Consider the following 19,538-nt stretch of genomic DNA (forward strand, 5'->3'; position numbering starts at 1 on the left):
TATTTCATTCTACATTTTTAATATCTTTTTAAAAATAGATTTAAAATGTGCAAACTTACTCATTTGAAAGTGTCTGGGCAGATAATATGTGGCCAATACTGTCTTAGCTGGAATGCTGAGTAAGTAGAAGACATAGGTCTTGGCCTCAGAAAGCTTGTATTACAGTTGGATAAACAAGATATCACATACGTGAAACAAAAAGGAGTCAATAATGAATGATCGAAGTGTACAGAGAGTACCTGAAACAGAGAAAATTAACCAAAGTGGACACTGAAGCCAGGTTGGAATGTGTTGGACAGAGACTGAGAGGAAATTCCAGACAGGAACTGGATGAGCAAAATGTCACATGTCTGAAAGTGATGGAAAACATATCCATTTGGCTGTCTCATACAGTCTTGTTTTGTAACAAGTTATCAGGTTGGTTAAATTGGATCATATTTTCTGTTACGTCAAATGGGATGATGATAATTGTGAGAAGTAATAACCCTGTCAATTATTTCCAATGTAACTGCGTTGGGTTTTCACTGTCATCAACAGGGACCTGTCTAGCAATATGATAATGGAGCTACCACCCCACATTTTTAAAGACCTGAAGCTTCTACAAAAACTGTAAGTTCTTCTTCCCACCATCATCAGATTTAAATGGCAATATCTTGAGCTTCCAAAATAATAACATCCTGATGCTTCTTTCCTCCCTCTTTCTGATGGTACAAAAGGAATCTGTCGTCCAATCCTCTTTTGTATCTCCACAAGAACCAGTTTGAAAGTCTTAAACAACTTCAGTCTCTGTAAGTGAAATATAACAACATGTTGATTATCATTTTAGTGGATGTACTTTACTCAGAACCACATTTATTTTTAAATGGGTACTTTATACACAGAGAGCTTTTAATTTGAACATGTATCATCAGACAGTTGTGATTATCATTGTTATCATCAAGTATGTACTGAATGACAACGAAGACCATTCAATATGTTGTAAAGAACATTTCTGTGTTTGAAGCTACCTATACCAGATTTACATGGAAAAATCTCAACCTGCAATCTTCCCAAAGAATTAAATTTTCAGTAGTTTGGTTACTGAAAAACTGGTTTAAAAAAAAACACACAATTATATAAGACTTGCTTGCTTTTTCTTTTCCCCTTTGCTACAACAGTTTACTTGATATTGATCTATGGTGTATGCTTTCTATGTTTCAAAAGTAAAGAAAAAATTATCTTACCAATATGAATATTCAGGCACTTAATGTTGTTTAGTATTTTTAAGTTTCAAATGTATTAGGTTTAAATACTGTCAAGAACTCTGCCAGTTTTTCTTTGAACTTCCTCATTCCCTTCCCAGAAATAACCATTTTTGGTTCAAGTTTGTTGTTTGTTTTTACACAGAAGACATACACATTACGTGATCTCAGCCTAAAGCTTTTGTTCATTGAATTCTAAAGACTAATCCTTAATATCACTTTTTCCTCTTGCTAAATAGTTTTTTTTTGGAAATTAATTCCAGATTTAGGTTCCCTTTCAACATGTATAGGTGAGCATCCACTGATGAAAAAGACTTGGTTCCTGTTCTTCAGAAGCGAGAATACAAAAAAACAACGATGTACATATTATATGTGTGTTATATGTTATATACATGTTATATGTTATATACATTATATGTTATGCATATACATATAACATATTGCTTTTTCATATAAAAATAGGCCTTAGAATGTGAACAAAATGATTTTTCACTTACTGCACACTGAATTCTAAAAGCCAAAATATCATGCTATCACATCACGCCTTTCTAAAAGTCAAATTAGAGACTATTTACCCAACACGTTTCTTTATTCTTTCATTTCTTTTTTTTTTTAATTTGTTTACACATTTACTTTACAAACATTTGCTGATCGCCAGTTTATCCATACCACTGTCTTGGGCACCCAAGATATAGTGACCTCTGCCCCTTTGGAGACCATTTGCTATTAATCAAATAATCACACAATCCATGTAGAGCTAAAACTGTGGTGAATCCAGGAGAAAGCCAGAGAGCAAAAGAAAGACGAGGGAACCGAATGCTTTAAAAATGACTCAAGAATTTTCTGCAGGAGAGGCCCTGGGACAATTCTGGAGTGTAATTGTTCCACAGGTTTCATTTCTGACTGCCAAAGAACAAGGCAGTTCTGTGAAGGACTCCATGGATAAAGGAAAACTCAGAACCATGTCAAGAAATCCTTATTCAGATCAGCCAAAAAAGAAACTGAGAATCAAACATCTTTCAAAATAAACCTTAAAAGTGAAGGTTTCCGTTTTCTTAGACTTTCCTCTCTCCATCTGTTTCCTGAGAACATGGCAGACTCCCTTAATTCATGCCACCCTAAAGAGTCTTCAAAGAATCTGTATTTGAGGAAGCTTCTGGATAAATGAGGAATGTAGGGGTTCCCACTGGAGCCCTCTAAGGATATCTCACAGGGTCTGGAGGAAGGAAAGGCATTATGCTTCCATTCAAATCCAGGTTCTCGCAAAACTTACTTCAGTGATTTTCTCAGGTTGGAAATAGGAGTTCCTGTCTGAAACCCTCTAAAACTCACACGGCGTTGTCTATAAAATCAAATGAGGCAGCCAATTTCATGATCACACAAATCACCACTGCCATTTTTAAATCAAAGAAATGTATGAGAATGTTCTATTAGAATGTAATTCTGCATATGAAGTGACAAAATCAGCTCCAACCTACAGAAGTCATGAATAGAAATGGCGATCTTCTAGGATAGCTTACTGTAAAACTATCATCCTAATTTGGACTGGTAATACGACTTTGAAGTATGGTATCTAGGATATGACAAACAATGCGATTATTAAAGTTAAGACCTGAAAACATGAAACCTATTGTGCATATTTTCCAGAGACCTGGAAAGGATAGAGATTCCAAATATAAACACACGGATGTTTCAACCCATGATGAATCTTTCTCACATGTATGTATGTATGAAAGACTGGAGAAGTAAGCATGGCAAAGTATTGCCAATATTCTAGTATAAACTGTCTAATGTATCACTGCAATGTGTTGTTATGCAAGAAAAGTTTTTTTATTGAGAACTTTTTAATTTTGTCACCTTTGGTCCCTGTTCAAATAGAGTTCAATATTATGATGTGCCGACAGGAATGACACTTCTCTCTGGAAACACGCTGTTTATCCAATTGAGGCCCAATAAGAGATCAGGGTACCAGAATGCCACACATTACACAAGATGAAGTCCCTGGCTAAATGGTACTCAGGAGACCTGGAAACATTAATTCTCCTCACATGAATGAGCAGTCGGCTGCTCTAAGATTTGAGCCCTTAGGAAGAAAGGTGCTATATAAATTCCAGGTGTTGTTACTGTTACTAAGTGCATTACAAAATGGAGGTAATTAATCTTTATAGTAGTTTTTGATGTCACTTTAATATATTTGGCTAAAGTACACTGTGTAAGTTGTGTTAATATATATGTTTATGACATGATTCATTTCTTTATCAACTGTGTAATCTATGTGTTCATGATTTCAAAAATTAACCCTTGTTATCCACAATAATAGGGAGGATTCGGTGTAAGATTACAAGTTGGGTGCAGCAAGTGGATGAAATGGTTGGTGTGAAGGTGCTTTTTTGGGAGAACATTTTGTTTAAGTCTGCAGTAGGTGTGATTACTAAAAGACAAGTACTTAATGCATATCCACTTGGTTTTCATAATGGTTTTCTCTTTCTGTGGCATCAGTAGATACTTATTTAATGAGGCTATCATTTCACTGTTGGGGGTAGAGTGTGAGGTCCTCTTAGAATAGAGAAATTCAACCTTTTTAGAACTTGATGGAGAAGGTGCCACTTAAAATATGAACCTTGGGTTGAGGTCAAGAAGGACCTACCAATTGACAGAAAATGTGTTACGTTGCTTATTTCCCTACTAAGTGACCTAGTTATTCTTCACCTTTTTGGTCCATCATTTATTGAAATATGTCCACCTCATAACCTCTTGCCCTTCCACCTGCCAACCAGTGCCATGGTCACAGCAGGAGGAGAGGTTGAATAACCAAGAGACCCAAGCTGGGTCCATCTGAAGACAGTGGACATAATGGAACCTTAAGGAACAAAGAGGTTAAGTCAAGTGTGTGCCAAAGACTCTAGGCAAGGAGAAGATAAAAAGGCAATTATATATCAAGTTCCTTTAATTGGATAGATGATTTCAGGAAGCTAGACTGTCAGCTGCTTGTGGACAAGGATTGCCCCCTCTTTCTCTACCTGACAAGCCCAGCACTAAATTCTCCATATTTCCCTTACTCACCTAGGAAGTATTTGTTGAGTACTTCCCATGTGTCAGGCACTGTTCTAGATCTGAGAACACAGGACAAACAGGAGACAGAAGTATCTGCCCATGGAGCTTCCATTTAGCTTTGGGAAACAGAAAGTGAACAAAGAAATTGTGAAAAAAAAACCTGTGAAGAAAAATATAGCAAGATGAAAGGACACAAAGAGGATACAGATGGTTCACATCAAAGAGAGAAGTGATGTCTGAGCAGAACTGAATGCAGGGAGGGACCAGGTCTGGAAATATCTAGGGAAAGAATCTTCCAGGCAGAGGGAACAGCAAAAGCACTGCAGTGACTTGAGGGGTGAGCCTGGCTCCTTTGAGAATTGGAAGAAGGCCAATATGCCTGAATGGAATGAACAATGAAGGGAAGGTGAGGTGGGTCTGAGCAGCCAATCAATCGCAGGGACCTTGAGTCCATGACAAAGTAAAGCTTGGTTTAAATTGCTAGTCTCAAAACTGAATGGGGAGATGGCAAAAAAGGATTAGACAAAGAGAAATGAACTACAATAGAAGGTACAAGAAAACAAGAATGGAATACATTTTATGGGGGCGGTGGGGGAAGCCTAAACACACAGGTTTGAGGAATGGCAATAAGTCAAATGAACTCCCAATTCAAACATTTCAAGCGTCCATACACCTAGATCCAAAACAAACCTACATTTGCCTCTAGATATTGTTTAAGCCCTTTTAGGCCCTGGTATGAAATCTGCTTCTTCTCCTAGCTCCCGTGAGACTGAGTTTTCCTAGTCTCAGAGACCCTCCCTTCCTGCCAGTGTCAGGGAAAAAGAGGCTGGTTAAGTGAGTATACTTAAAACAAAGTACAAGACAGAGATGTTTTCAGTGAGCTGCCATAGGTCCTTTACATCCCAGACCCAAGCCCTTGAATGTTTGCTGTAGATCAGTGTAACAAAGACAATTTCCTTTTTATAACACCCTAGAGAATCATCCAATGCGATGAGGAAAGTGGAGTCCTGGAGACTTCACTTTCTCATGTCCCCCCCGACTCATCTCAGTCAAGGCACGGAATTTCTATGTCCTTCAGGTTCTTCATCTTCCCAAGAAACACTGCCTAGAGTAACCGCCTATGTAATGAGGAATTCTAGAATTGCATAATCACTACTACACAAAAATAAACAGACCTAGTGAAGTTGCATACCTAACAGAGCGGCAGCTCTGATACAGGATGGCAACTGTAATTTCTCTGTCATTGCTGTAAAGTGACTCTTTTTTTCCCTTTGAATTTAGTTATTTCACAAACTTTCGATACTGCTCCTATGCTCCCCATGTCCGCATATGTATGCCCTTGACTGACGGCATTTCTTCATTTGAGGACCTCTTGGCTAACAATATCCTCAGAATATTTGTGTGGGTTATAGCTTTCATAACCTGCTTTGGAAATCTTTTTGTCATTGGCATGAGATCTTTCATTAAAGCTGAAAATACGACTCACGCTACGTCCATCAAAATCCTTTGTTGTAAGTATGCTTCCTATTTAAATGGATTTAGGATGTCTTCTGTGACCTGTGCACAGGATACATATTGGCCTTCAACAATGGCACTTAATATAAATTATATGAGCTGAGCAGCTTTTTCTCTAAGTATGAAGTCACTGTTCTCTTTGGCTCTCTGTTTTTGATAGCACGAGTTTGCAGTGATCCAGCACCCACTGTGTGAGGTTATGTCTTGGAAATGGGATAACAGGGAGCCAATGAATCAATCAATGGACAGATTATGGAGGACAGGCTGTGGGTTATAAACTGAGCTCTGTTTAACCTTTGATGACAATAGCACCCATGTTCCTCAAGCCCAGAAAACATTCTCTTTATTAATTATGCAAGTACTATTTGTTTGCTATTCAAAAACTAGCTTGCCCCACACAAATTACCACCCCCCCCACACTCCACCATTATTTTTAAATTATAAAACGAAGACCCAGTGTGGTACTTTAGAATTAGGAGAACTTTCCTGAAGTCCATTGTCCCTTAGAGACTGTTGTCAGTGTTTATATTAGTTCATTTAATACAAGATGGAGGAGGAAGACCTAATTAAAAAACCAAAACAGAGATGCTGGAAACTACCAACAGACACTGTATTGATTCTTTAACAGGTGCAGACTGCCTGATGGGTATTTATTTGTTCTTCATTGGCTTTTTTGATATAAAATACCGCGGGCAATATCAGAAGTATGCGCTGCTGTGGATGGAGAGTTTAGAATGCCGCCTCATGGGGTTCCTGGCCATGCTATCTACTGAAGTCTCGGTCCTGCTCCTGACGTACTTGACTTTGGAGAAGTTCCTGGTCATTGTCTTTCCCTTCAGTAACATCCGTCCCGGAAAAGGGCAGACCTCAGTCATCCTCACTTGCATCTGGATTGTGGGATTTTTAATAGCTGTGATTCCATTTTGGAATGAAGATTATTTTGGAAACTTTTATGGAAAAAATGGCGTATGTTTCCCACTTTATTATGACCAAACGGAAGATATTGGAAGCAAAGGGTATTCTCTTGGAATTTTCCTAGGTAAATTATATTTCTCATTTTCTGGACCAACGTAATTCTGATAGAAATACCAGAAATTTTAGCAAAGGTGTGTTTGTCCACTTCAGAAAGTAAACAGTTTTACTCCAGACTGGGTCCTTTTTGAAAGAAACATTCTTACTAAATATTGATAGTTTTTATTAAACTTTTAACTATAGAGATTCAGTAGGGGAAACAAAAGCATACTGTCAAGATCTCTGGATGGTCTTTTATTATCTGTAAGACCCTTTGATTCTCACACCGTGACTCTGAGCTTTAGTGCCTTGAACTGTGACCCCACCAAGTTATCTGAAATCATTCATTCTTACAATCTAGATATGAGTTATAAGTAAATAATAATAATACAATTCTGGAAACTCATTGGCAGGAGATTATTAAAAAGGAAATACCAAGAAGGTTTATTGTCTTTCGTAAATACAGCTCTAAAGTCAACAATGTAAGAGTGCTGAATAAAACGGTTCACTTTTCAGTTTTCTTAATTCCCCCTAATTTTTAAAAGATCTTACTTCCTCCGTTAAAAAAAAAAAACAAACAATGAATGGGAAGTTTAGCTCTGTAAGGTTAGAAAAAAAGCATTTGCTATTGCCTAATAGGTATCCCTCCTGCTTAAAGGCAATTTCCATGTCATTTTTTATCTAGGGGAGTATTATCATTTTAATTCCCTTTTTCTCATCTTTCCTACTCCTCTAAGTGGTCAATAAGCTCTATCATCCTTTCTTTTACGTTGGGTAATTTTTTCATCAAAATATGCCTCTGCCTTCTATTTCTTCTAGTCTGTACCTACAACCACCTTCATGTAAAACCTCACTACCTCAACCCCCAAGGGCTTATAAATAAGGGTTTATTACATTAGCCTTACTTGTCATTTGGCCCTGGAGGCTTTCTCTCTCCTGTTAACCTGTTCCCTACCTGAATATCAAAAGACTGTTTGCCCTTCCGAGACCTTCAGTGACTTCCTGCTACTATCAAGGTCAATTGTAAATTAGTCACTTAAGACACATCACAAAATGGCTCTAACCACCAGTCTCAGCTCTTCATCTATTCCTTCTCTTCTTCTGAGAAATACACTTTCTTAGCACCACTTCAATAATACTCTTCACACACTACCTGCTCTATAGCTATTTTTTCATGGATATTGTAAGCTCTTCCTAGCATAGATGCACTTTATAGATACACACACACACACACACACACACACACTACGTTATATTCACTCATTCATCAAGGATTTATTAAGCACCTGCTATAGGCCAGGCACTACTTGGGGCACTGGAGATAGAACAGATCAGCCCTCACAGACCACCACTGGAAAGGGGGATAAAGACAAGTAAACACATTCTTACATCACAGATTCACAAATGTTGTAAAAAAGGAGTACTGGATGTTCTAGGAGCCTCAAATCCAAGCACCAGGGGAAGTTTTCCAGTAGAAATGAATTGAAATCCTTGGGCTCAAAGGATAAGGAGGTATTAGCTAAATGAAGTCTATTCCAGGAAAAAGACATAGTGGATGTAGAGGTCCAGAACCAAGGAACAGGTCCAGATGAAGGGCCAAGGAGTTAGGTTTGGCTGGATCTTACAGTTAAATGGTGTGAGATAGGCTAAAATGGGTGTAGCACCTGTGATGTATTCCAGGTAGACAAAGAGATAGTAACCAGTAACACACACACACACACACACACACACACACACACACACACACATTCGTATCTCATCATCTATAAACACTTGGTTTATCTATGAGAGTAGGAGTCCTAGAGTCCTTTCCTCTCTTTAAAGAGTACAAGAATACACAGTTTTTAAATTAATTCATTATTTTAGAATAGAACTAGATTTAGAGAGAAGTTGCAAAGATAGTATAGTTTCCTTATGCCCCTTGCCCAGTATCCTCTGTTGCTAACCTCTCACATCCCTATGTCGCTTTCAGAACACACACTTTTGGTCGGTTCACATCTGTTTTCATAATATGCATCAGGTTGGTCATCTTAACAGTTATTTTCTATTGTTCTTAACTGCAGTTTCTGACAAGAGGCCCAACATAAACCAATTTTATAAAATCCTGTTGTATGGCTTTATTATAAGAGTCTGTGGAATGTGAAATATTTTAGATAAAAACAATAGAACAATGGAGAACTTTCCTTTAGACTTTACCTGTCTTACATAGTCCAGATTCAGAAGAACATTTTTTTAACCAACTTTGAAATTGTGTGCATATTTTATGTTCATAGTGAGGAATAAGATCATTACTCTTAGGAATTTTATTATAGAAAAAATATAACAAAGTGACTAAGAAGTCAACATTATAAGATAGTGATGTTCAGTGAGAATCGTCTAAACATATTTGACCCTAAAAAAAAAAAAATCATAGTTGAATTTATTATTTTTTCTTTTTTTTTTCCTAAAACAAGTCTAAAGGGTTCTGAGTCTTAGCTTAAATTACTATAAGGTATATGGGGGAAAAACGGATTTTTGTTCTATATATTATTTTTACTTAGGACCAAAAAAACCAAGAGAAATAGTGTTTCTGTGGCTATGATCTTGATATTCCAAGGTTATCTTGTTCATACTTATAAAGAAACAGAGTCATATTTATTCTTTGAGGTGTACATCTGACTACAGTAATCCCTTAAGATTTGAATCTGCAGAGAGCAAAAAATGAAAATAGCTTTTTTCTGACTGTAAAAAAGCTAAAATTCACCTCATGATACACACCTAGATCTGAATTTCAGAGATCTATAACTCTTCATAAAAATTTTGTGTATTTCCAATATCTTTTTGATTTGACAAACCCAATTCCATTAGCTTATAGGCTTAGATTCAAGGTTTTTAGCTGATTACAACTGGGCTTATACAAAAGAATGTTTCTTGGAGTACAGCGTTAGAAGAGGCACCATAATGAACATCTGTGTAACACAGTACTTTACTGTTGATTTATACACCTGAGATGTTAAGAGCTGTGCTTTTTCCAACAGGTGTGAACTTGCTGGCTTTTCTCATCATTGTATTTTCCTATACTATTATGTTCTGTTCCATTAAAAAAACTGCCTTGCAGACTTCAGAAGTGAGGAATCACATTGGAAGAGAGGTGGCTGTTGCAAATCGTTTCTTTTTTATAGTGTTCTCTGATGCCATCTGCTGGATTCCTGTATTTGTAATTAAAATTCTCTCCCTCTTCCGGGTGGAAATACCAGGTCAGTCCCTTCTATTATTCCCAAGTATATTGTGCCATCTTACATTCCCTGATGAGGTCAGAATACGGTGCCTGACATATAGTAAATTCTCTGTAAACAACTACAACTTTGGTGCAAACAGCTATTATTTTTCTCAACATTTTATAATCTAAGATAGAAACTGGGTAGTGGTATCATCCAGACAAGAACGACGAGAAAACAGGAGCTAGGAAAAATAACTAACTCATTTCTACCTGAGCTAGATAGTGATTCTTAATCAAGAGTTAACATACAAAATCAAAATATACATGCCCAGGTTCCCCCTGGGCTTCTAGATTTAATCTATAGGGGCAAAGGGCTGTACCCCGGGATTTTGGAAAAGTTCCCCGGTGCTTCTGAGACACACACCCCTGGTTGAGAACTGCAGGTCTACTTCATGGTCCTTACCCTGTGGCTGTCACGCAAGCTGCAGAATGTGCAGAATGTCAAATGTTCTGTTCAAGTGCTTCATCCAAAGGGCCAGGTTTCCCACCCACACGCCTACTTCAACCAGAGGAAAAAACCTTTCATAAGCTAGGATTTCATCTGTATCCCTTTCTAGGACCTAGAAATCACAGACATGCAGAGCACCCTACCTTGGGGCTTCGGCCCAACTCTGTGAAATAGACTTTCTACTTGGGGGAATCCATCCCAAGGGGCAGGAATTGGGTCTTATTCATCCTGGCACCCCAGCGTTACACACGGGTTGGCACTTCAGAAGCACTTATAAAAGTGTGATGAACGTACAAGTAACCTACAGCTGTAACAGTTTACATCCCTCTGGCTTGTGCAGAGTCGTGGGAGGCTTTGTCGTTGTCTCACTGCGAAATGACACAACATCCACAACTCCCCCTTTACCTGTCTGTTTAGCCTGACCACAAGGCAGAGGCATCCCTGAAGCCATGTAAGGTGTGAATGCGCAGAGCAAGAGAGCAATCGGGGCTGACTACTTGGGAACTTCCACTGGGCAGGGAGAGCAGAGGACATAAGAATGTGTGTGCCATTGCTTGGGGGTGGGGGAGAGCCTGGTGACTGGGAGGAGCAGAGTTCATTAAGACAGGAGCTGAATTGTCCAGTCTGAATTGTCCGGTCTACTACAGCTTCCTGGGCGTCTCAATGTTTATATCCTTACATTCCAAATTTAACAGGACTAAAATGGCCATTGGCCTCCATTGCTCATAGAATAAAGTCCAAATGCTGGGATCAGCATGAGAAATGTTACCTCCCACTCTGCCCTCATATATTCTGTGACCCAGGCCCCATCAGAATTATTGGGATTCTTTTCTTCGGCATCTTTTTAATGTCTTGCTTTGCTGAAGTTGTTCTCTCCACCTGTTGTATCTTCAACCTGTAAGACTCAAGTTTACTAAATAGCCCTTTTCATCCTTCAAAATTCAACCCAAAAACTCACTCACCCATGGTACCATTCCATAACTCTCTCCAACCCACTCCCATCCAACTCAATTGCTTAAATGTCTGTAACATTTTGTTCATACTTTACTTATCAGCCTCATCTGAACCACTTCTTACCAGTGTTATTTTTTAATATGTTCATTGCTCCCCTCAGGTGATAAGCTTCAGAATATTAGGGACCATGTCTTATTCATCTTTCCACAGTGCATTTCACATAATGTTATTTAATAAATGCATTTTCAAGTAAAGACGCTGAGCGGGTCCAAGAGTGATGGAATAGGGTGGGAAATGGATGATCTCATCAACCTCCCCAGCTTCTCTTTCCATGCCTTTTGATGTCCTTCCTAACCTCAGGCACTTGATTTTCTTCGATGTGGGAGCAGGCAGCCTTGTGTGGTGCAAGAAGGACCAAGTGAGGCTAGAGTCCTAGGTTTCTGTCCTGACCCCACCACTGAGCCGCTGAGGAAATGTAGGGAGGTCCCCTCACCTCACTGAGATGATTTTCATAAGGCCTCCCGAATTCCTTCAGTTTTCCTATTCTGTGAGTCCATCAGCTCCGTGACGCTCTTCTCTCTGTATTACTCTGCTCGGGCTGCCATAACACAGTAACATGACCTGGGAGGCTTAAGCAACAGAATTTACTTTTCACAGTTCTGGAGGGCTGAAAGTCCAGAAGAAAGTGTCAGCAGATTTCTGCTGTGGCCTCTCTCCTTGGCTTGCAGATGGCTACCTTCTCACTGTGTTCTCACATGGTTTTTCCTCTGTGCGTGTTCCCATAGTATCTCTCATATAGGAAAGTTTCCCTCTTCTTATAAGCACACCTGTCAAATTGGACTAAGGCCCACCCCCGTGGCCTTATTTTAATGTAATGACATCTTTAAAGGGCTGTCACAGATAGTCACATTCTGAGGTCCTGGGGGTTTGGACTTCAATGTATGAATTTGGGGTGGGGGACAAAATTCAGCCCATAACACTGTCTGATTTAGAACCAGGAGATATCTGGTGATCCAGGATACCTGAGAGCTACAGGAATAATCATTGCCCTTGGAAAGCTTATGACGTTTCAGATCAAGATGGGAAACTGGAATAGGAAAAAAAGTGTCTCGTGAAATCATTAATGGGCCATACATCAGTCTTTCTCTATGTTTATAGCTCAATACTTTGAGGTTTGTCTTGAATACATCAGTGGACCTAGGAGAGTAGCCCTGATCATTTTTTACTAAGCCCCTTCTTGCTTGCCTGACTTCCCATGTGTTGTAGGAAATGCTGCACTCACTGAACTAAACCTATCTTGTGCCCACCCTCAAGAACTCTGGGGTGTGCTCCACCATGGCATGTCACTGATAGTATGTGTGATCAGCCTGAAAGATAAGGCAGCATTAGCTCTCCTTTCTCAGAACTCACCTGCTGACCTTATAAAGTGAGTCACCCTGAGACTGAATGGGAAGTCTCATTCTGGTCACAATTTCCTTTGGGGATGTAACAAACAAAAAGCAACTTAATTTGTTCTGTTTTGCTTTGGTTTTTTTTTTCAATCATGCACTGTCCATATTGTCTAATTTTTTAAAAAATAAATACAAGTGATATAGTAATATGAAACTTTAATAAATCTAAGATATGCTAAATATAGATATTTTTCTTCCATATTCTTTCCAGTTCAAAAAAATAAATAAGGACAAGAAAGAGAAGATGGGATAGGAAAAGAGGAAGGCAAACATAGAATAAAGGAGAAGGGAGAGATAGCAGGAGAGGAAGAAAGAGAGGAAGAAAGGTCAGATAAGCAGTCAGGAAAAATAGAAAAGAAAGAGAAGAACAGAAAAGATGGAAGGAACAAAACAAGGCAAAGAAGAACAAGTAATGGTGTTTAAAGGATAAGAAAATTGTGAGGGTGGGGAGGAAAGAGAAGGTGACAATGGGGAGGGACAGGGAACATATCCCTGGTCTTAGGATTCAGCTCTTCATCTGAGCTGGGAGATCTTTGCATCTTTGGAGACGTGGGAAGAGGCAGCATAGTGTGGTGGGGTCAGAGGATCACAGGTATTAGTGCTGAAGAGGGACGTCAGCAGAGCCGCCGACTCTGACCCAGCCCCCTGACTTCGATCAAGTAAGTTATCATCAGCCCCTTTCACAGATAGGGTAGTTGAGGTCCAGGGAGTTTAGATGATTTGCCCATAGTCCCGTAGCTAAGTGTCTGGCCCTAAGAGCAGGCTGTGCATAAAGGGGAAAACACACTTCATCCTAAACAAGTGCATGATGTATTTGGAGAGGACACTACCATCACAAATTTCTCCTCACAAAGGACTTTTTGTGGCATCTTTCCCTTAATATTCTAACTAGTATCTGTAATGCTTCACACAATAGGATTGATTAAGTTGGAAGATATATTCTTGTTTGCTCTTCACATCTTCAGCCTCCACTCTGGATAGGATGGTTGGAATAGGGGGTGAGCAATAAAGCTTTCAAGAGTAGAGTTAAGACCAAGGTCAGATATGACCCTGGACCAGATGTTTTCTCAACACTGATGTATTGATTAAGAAGTATTTCCTCATTTTCTTACTTTTCTATCAAGAAAACAAGAAAAATAAATTATATATCAACTTACATCTATGAAGTGTTTTTTACATACTTCCTCTCATTTGACCTTACAACAAACTACCAAATAGTTACTGAAATTCAGAATGGTAGGACGTTGGAGTCATAGTTCCTATGCTCCTCCAACAGAGAGATTTTCAATAAGGTGAAAGAAAACTTGAGTGAACTAGGTAGCCCTCCCCAAATAGCACTGACCACACAGTGTTACGTGTTATTTATGTTGTTTAAAACTTCCACTTCATGAAATTTTCCACACTTCATTTCCCTCTCCAGGCACAATCATCTCTTGGATAGTCATTTTTTTCCTTCCAGTAAACAGTGCCTTGAATCCAATCCTCTACACTCTCACAACCAGCTTTTTCAAGGACAAGTTGAAACAGCTGCTGCACAAACATCAGAGGAAATCGATTTTCAAAACCAAAAAAAAGAGTCTTTCTACATCCATTGTGTGGACAGATGACTCCTCTTCACTTAAACTTGGGGTTTTGAACAAAATAACCCTTGGGGATGGTATAGTGAAACCAATTTCCTAGTAATGGTTTCAGATCCCTGGACTTTCAGTGGACTACCTTTAAGAAAAGTACAGTGTTTGGAAGATGACGTCTGCAATGCTTTTCATCTCCACCAACACTAAACCTTTCTACACAGAGAGCACAGCAGAATGACTTCTGGCATGCACCACATTCCAGTGGCAGCTGTACTATTTATCAACAGTGCCGAGAACTGTACATATGGGCTCTTCTCACCCTTATGTTCCCGACATGCACTAGTGAATCCGTATATAGGAGGCTGATGTGCAGTTGATCTACAGCTAGTCAACATGACCAACCTACCAGTGAACACCCACATGTTGGCACTGCATGGTCTGCTTATAAGTTGAGTTGCACTGTCCACAAAATAAAAACATTCAGGACATCTAATTCCAGTGTGACCATAATAACATAAGCTTAGCATCTCTTTCCTTGTCTTATCAATGTCAAATGAAATCATCAGCATCTTGCTGTACTGATGGAAAAGGATTTCTGAGATGTTCACCTGCCTCAAGCCTGGCCCTCCAGAGGCCAGAGGAATAGAAACTTTGAAAGCAGATCTTCACACAAGGCTATCGCATCCAGTGGAGAAGCAGAAAGACACACTGACTAAACTTAGTACCGTTTGCCTTCTTGGATATTATTTAATGTCGGTAGAGCTGAGATCTCAAACAAGATAAAGATATTTTTCTTCAGTTTTCCCAAGCCACAAAGAAAAATGGGGCACCTGAACTGCCAACGCTATATTTTAATAACTTCCAGGTCTAATTTCCTTATAGCAGTATCCCTATTGCTAGAAAGTTCTGCCTTCACAGAACCCATTGATGAGCGATATTAAGGGGGATTTAAGAATAGTGGTTTGATTGGGACCATTTGCATACTCAGAGAAATTCCCATTCTTTTTAACAAAAAAGCCAGTAAGTTTAGATTTGATTTTTGAGGATGAAAAGTAATGGTGAAGACCTGGACATGTTGTTATCATCAAAGTCTGTATGTGAAAAAAAATTGGGTAAATAAAATTATATTTTTCATTTGTCCACATATTATTTTATGTTTAACAAAGTCGGCAGATAGTGTTTATTAGCTGTTACCATGTTTCTCCTGGCAGAACATAGCTAGGAAACACAACACCTTAGTTAACAGACATATCTTAGATTTTTCTCTTCCCCCCTTTTCCAAAGCATGAGGCAATAACTGAATGTCTTCATTGCTGGCTTCATTCTGAGTGCCTTTAATGAGTGGGATGTAAGCAGCTGACTGAGAACTCCTGATTACCTCCTATTATGGGGATCCAGCAGCATCAAGAAAGAAACTTAGAGTTGATATGTCACAGCTCTTCTGGTAATTTACCTGTTATTGCCTAATAGTGACTAAAAGAACCATTATGTTTTGACCAAGTGAAATATTTTCTTGCATCAGTGAAATCTTTCCATTAGGATTCTATAAATAATTTTCCTCTCCATTAAGTAGGCTGTCCTTTTCACTTATGGTTTCAAACTTTCCTCCATCTTGTCTTTTCACTACAGTGAGTTACTTCCCAGCTTCTTTTATTTATTTGCTGACATTTTATTAAATGTCCTTTGCCAGTCCTTGATCATCAAATGATTTGTTTCCTAATATATTTCCCAACATCAGAAACATAAATAAGAAATAGACCCTGAGCCCAGAGTATTTTGATCTTAGCACAAATGTGTGACTTCCATTCTTGAAAGGCATCAGGCATGGCCCACGCATCAAGCATCTGGGAACTGTGTTTGTGAATATTTGCACTCTCACTGTTAAGTAACAGACATGAAAATCACAAGGCCAGGTGTGTTAGGGAAGTTGGCAGCATATTTCCTAGAAAAATTGAAGCTCTATACTAGTCAGTTGTGAGCCAACAGATAGTACAGAACTGAATACTAATGGTTAATGATCTACACTCTTATTCCATACTGTTATATGAATAGAAACCTGTAAGAAATATGTTTTATTTTAGCAAATAAGTCTTTTGTCTGGGTGGGGTAAGGTCTTTTGCATTAGGCTACACTTGTTTTCTAAACCCGGTATTTCTCGATGGTTATGAAAATACCCACCTCTCTTTTTGAACCACTTCCCATGACAATGCAAACAGCAAGTAAACATGACTTGAGAATAAAAGAGACCATAGACTGTGCCATCTCTCAGTAGGAAAAACTGGGGGCAAATTACCCAATTCACACTCCCACCATGTTTCTATGTATTACTGATGTCCAGTCTTGAAATAAAGATACTCTAAAAAACTGACATGGAGTCTCAAATGAGTATACAAAAAGAGGGTACATGGTTTATCTGTGTTAGACCTAGCTAAGCTTACTTACATCACTTTGTTTTGTTCTTAAGGTTTATTTGTAATCAAAATTAGAGTTTATGCCCGCTGCAGTTTCTGAAAGAGGCCTTGATGATGAGGGAATTTAATTGGGATTACACATACCTGAGCTTTAGCTCCCAGGTGGCAGTATTCCATCCCCCTACCCCGCCATGCACTACAGCTTTGCAGCCCCAACCACCTAGTCTCTATAGGATATCATGGGTCTGCAAATGCAGGCCCATCACCCTGATGTTTGTCTCTTAAGGGGACTCTGGTACCAGATCAAGTCAGTATTGGGTAACTTGCTGCATACATACTTATGCTACGTTGTCAAGAATTTATCTCACCCAATGTGATCCTTCACTCCAGTTTTTAAGCAAAGCAAAGATTCAAAGAATGTATATGATAAAAAATGAAAAATGGTAAATTGTCACCAATCACATGTTCCCCATCATTTTATAAATGCTCCAGGAGAGGTCTGAAGGAAATGGATCTTCCAAAATTCACAAGGAATACATGCAAGACATATTTCTCTTTAATTTTTCCAATGTAGCATCAATGGGCATATGGTCCTATTTAACAAATAGCCTTAGGAAATTTTACTCAAGAAACAAAGCATTGTAGATAAATATTTGTATTTTCTAATATCCTGAATAAGGAAAAGAAAGACTGATTACAAAGATTTCTCCTTATATATATATATATCTGTTTATATGTCTGTTGTCTGATATCCTGTTTCTGAAAGATGGAAGATACATATTTAATAAAGAAAGAAAATGTTTACTTCTGAGCCAGTAATATAAAATGTAATTAGAGTATTCTTTTAAATGGCTTTGTAGTAGGAGAATTCCAAGTCCTTGAGGAATACTTTTTAAAGCCCCGTGTGCTGATTGAAACCTATTACTCAACGTACGTCTTTGGAATAGTCTTCAGTTTACATGACACATATGGAAGAAATCAGTTACAAATAAAGAAATAGAAAATAATAAGGCTAAGTGACAAATTGCAGATCCAAGAATGGGTGCCTTATGGCATCTGAACAGCCCAGCTCCAGTTCACGATGAAACCACTTACCTCTAGGACTTGAACAAGCATAACTACTTTGAATTATAAACTCACAACTAGTTTAGATACTAGAAGAAAGTATTTCTGGACTGTCTGGGAACCAATAAAACTTTCATCTATTTACTGATTCTCTAAATCCATGGTGCTAGGGTATTTGATTCAGTAATGATTTTGTAGTGGAAACTGTATATTTTCCTGCTACAGACAATACACCTTCAGGGCAAAGAAATACAGAGTCAAAGTCAGGGTCTAGTGCCATAGTTCTAGTCAGTCATCAACTACTTATAACACCTTAGACAAATACCTTTAAATCTCTTCTATTCTCTATAACTGAGTTTTCTTAAGATCATATCACATAAACTGATGTCCTGTCCCATTTCTGGGAATATCTATAATGTGGATTAAAACACTTACTGAAGGTCCACGTGACTTAAAAATCCAGAAGTTTACATAAAGTTCAAGGATCATCTAACTCTCAGTTTCCCTGGGATAATACAAGTTCTCAGAAAGAACCAATGCACCGGTCACCAATGTTCAGAAATCCATTTCTTCCAGGAGGCTTACAGGGCCTATTCTATTTTGGAAAGAATTCTGAGATGAAGTCTCAGGCAATGAGGCTTTCCTAAGATGTGGAAGATTGCAAGAGTACAGCAATGAGTACAACCCAAAAATCAGGTGACCTCTTGTTAGCAAAATCTAGGAATACAAACAGTGGTATAATTAACAAGCAACCATTTTAATTAACTACAAATCATAAACAGGTCTCTTTACCTAAGTGATTAATAGGTCTACTACCACCTACATTATCCTGGAAAACACAAATGCACAGGCATGTTAAACTCTTATGGTTAGTATATTCTTGGGGGAAATGCAGTTTGGGTAAAGACACAACAACATACCTAATTTCCCTCATAGGATACGACTAGGATACAACAGGTGGTTCTTGACCCAGAACTGATCTCTGCCTCAAACCTTGCTCCATCAACCACAAACTCCCTCCCCTGTACCATTAACCTTGCTTCTCTGCTAGTCCTTTCTGCTCAGCTCACAATGCTCCAATTTCTCATATCTAAGAACACAGTCCTGCCATCCAAGTCCTGCTTTAGCCAGTCCTGCTTTAGCATCTGCCTATTCTCACCTTCTCTTTATAGCTAAACATTTAGAAAGGATGGTAAACTCTTTGTCATCAGTGTTTTGACTTCTCAACAACTGAATGCCTCCACCTTCACCGCTCCACAGAGGCTCCCCTCCTTGAGATCTTCATGATAACAACTCCACTGACAGTTTCCTTTCTTTAACTATTTCATTTCTCTGAAGAATTTGTCACTGATGTCCACCTCCTTCTTTAAATGCCTCTCTTGGAATGAAGGACACAACTCTCCTGTTCTACACTACTTCACTAGCTCTTCCTTCAACACCTTTATGAGTTTCCTCTTCCTCCACCTGTCCCATAAATGTATAAATAAGTTTCTGGGGTTTTACTCTTGGGCCCCTGTTCTTTACCCTCTATAAGTCCCTCCCAGGCTTCAACATC

The 19,538-nt window shown here is 38.7% G+C and overlaps 1 protein-coding gene across 1 annotated transcript in view; it reads left to right on the plus strand.

Annotated features, from left to right (window-relative positions):
* The window catches only part of RXFP2 (relaxin family peptide receptor 2), a gene marked incomplete at its 5' end in the record, with an annotated part of 56,316 nt that extends 41,703 nt beyond the window's left edge, over nucleotides 1-14,613 (plus strand). Inside the window, 7 exons of the mRNA XM_045978539.1 lie at nucleotides 538-609; nucleotides 717-788; nucleotides 2,889-2,960; nucleotides 5,577-5,806; nucleotides 6,439-6,849; nucleotides 9,839-10,057; nucleotides 14,354-14,613. Of these exons, the coding sequence (XP_045834495.1) occupies nucleotides 538-609; nucleotides 717-788; nucleotides 2,889-2,960; nucleotides 5,577-5,806; nucleotides 6,439-6,849; nucleotides 9,839-10,057; nucleotides 14,354-14,613 (1,336 nt within the window). The remainder of the gene's footprint in view (nucleotides 1-537; nucleotides 610-716; nucleotides 789-2,888; nucleotides 2,961-5,576; nucleotides 5,807-6,438; nucleotides 6,850-9,838; nucleotides 10,058-14,353) is intronic.
* Between the last annotated feature and the right edge of the window lie 4,925 nt (nucleotides 14,614-19,538).

Source organism: Meles meles, chromosome 14, assembly GCF_922984935.1.
Source record: "Meles meles chromosome 14, mMelMel3.1 paternal haplotype, whole genome shotgun sequence".
NCBI lineage: Eukaryota > Metazoa > Chordata > Mammalia > Carnivora > Mustelidae > Meles > Meles meles.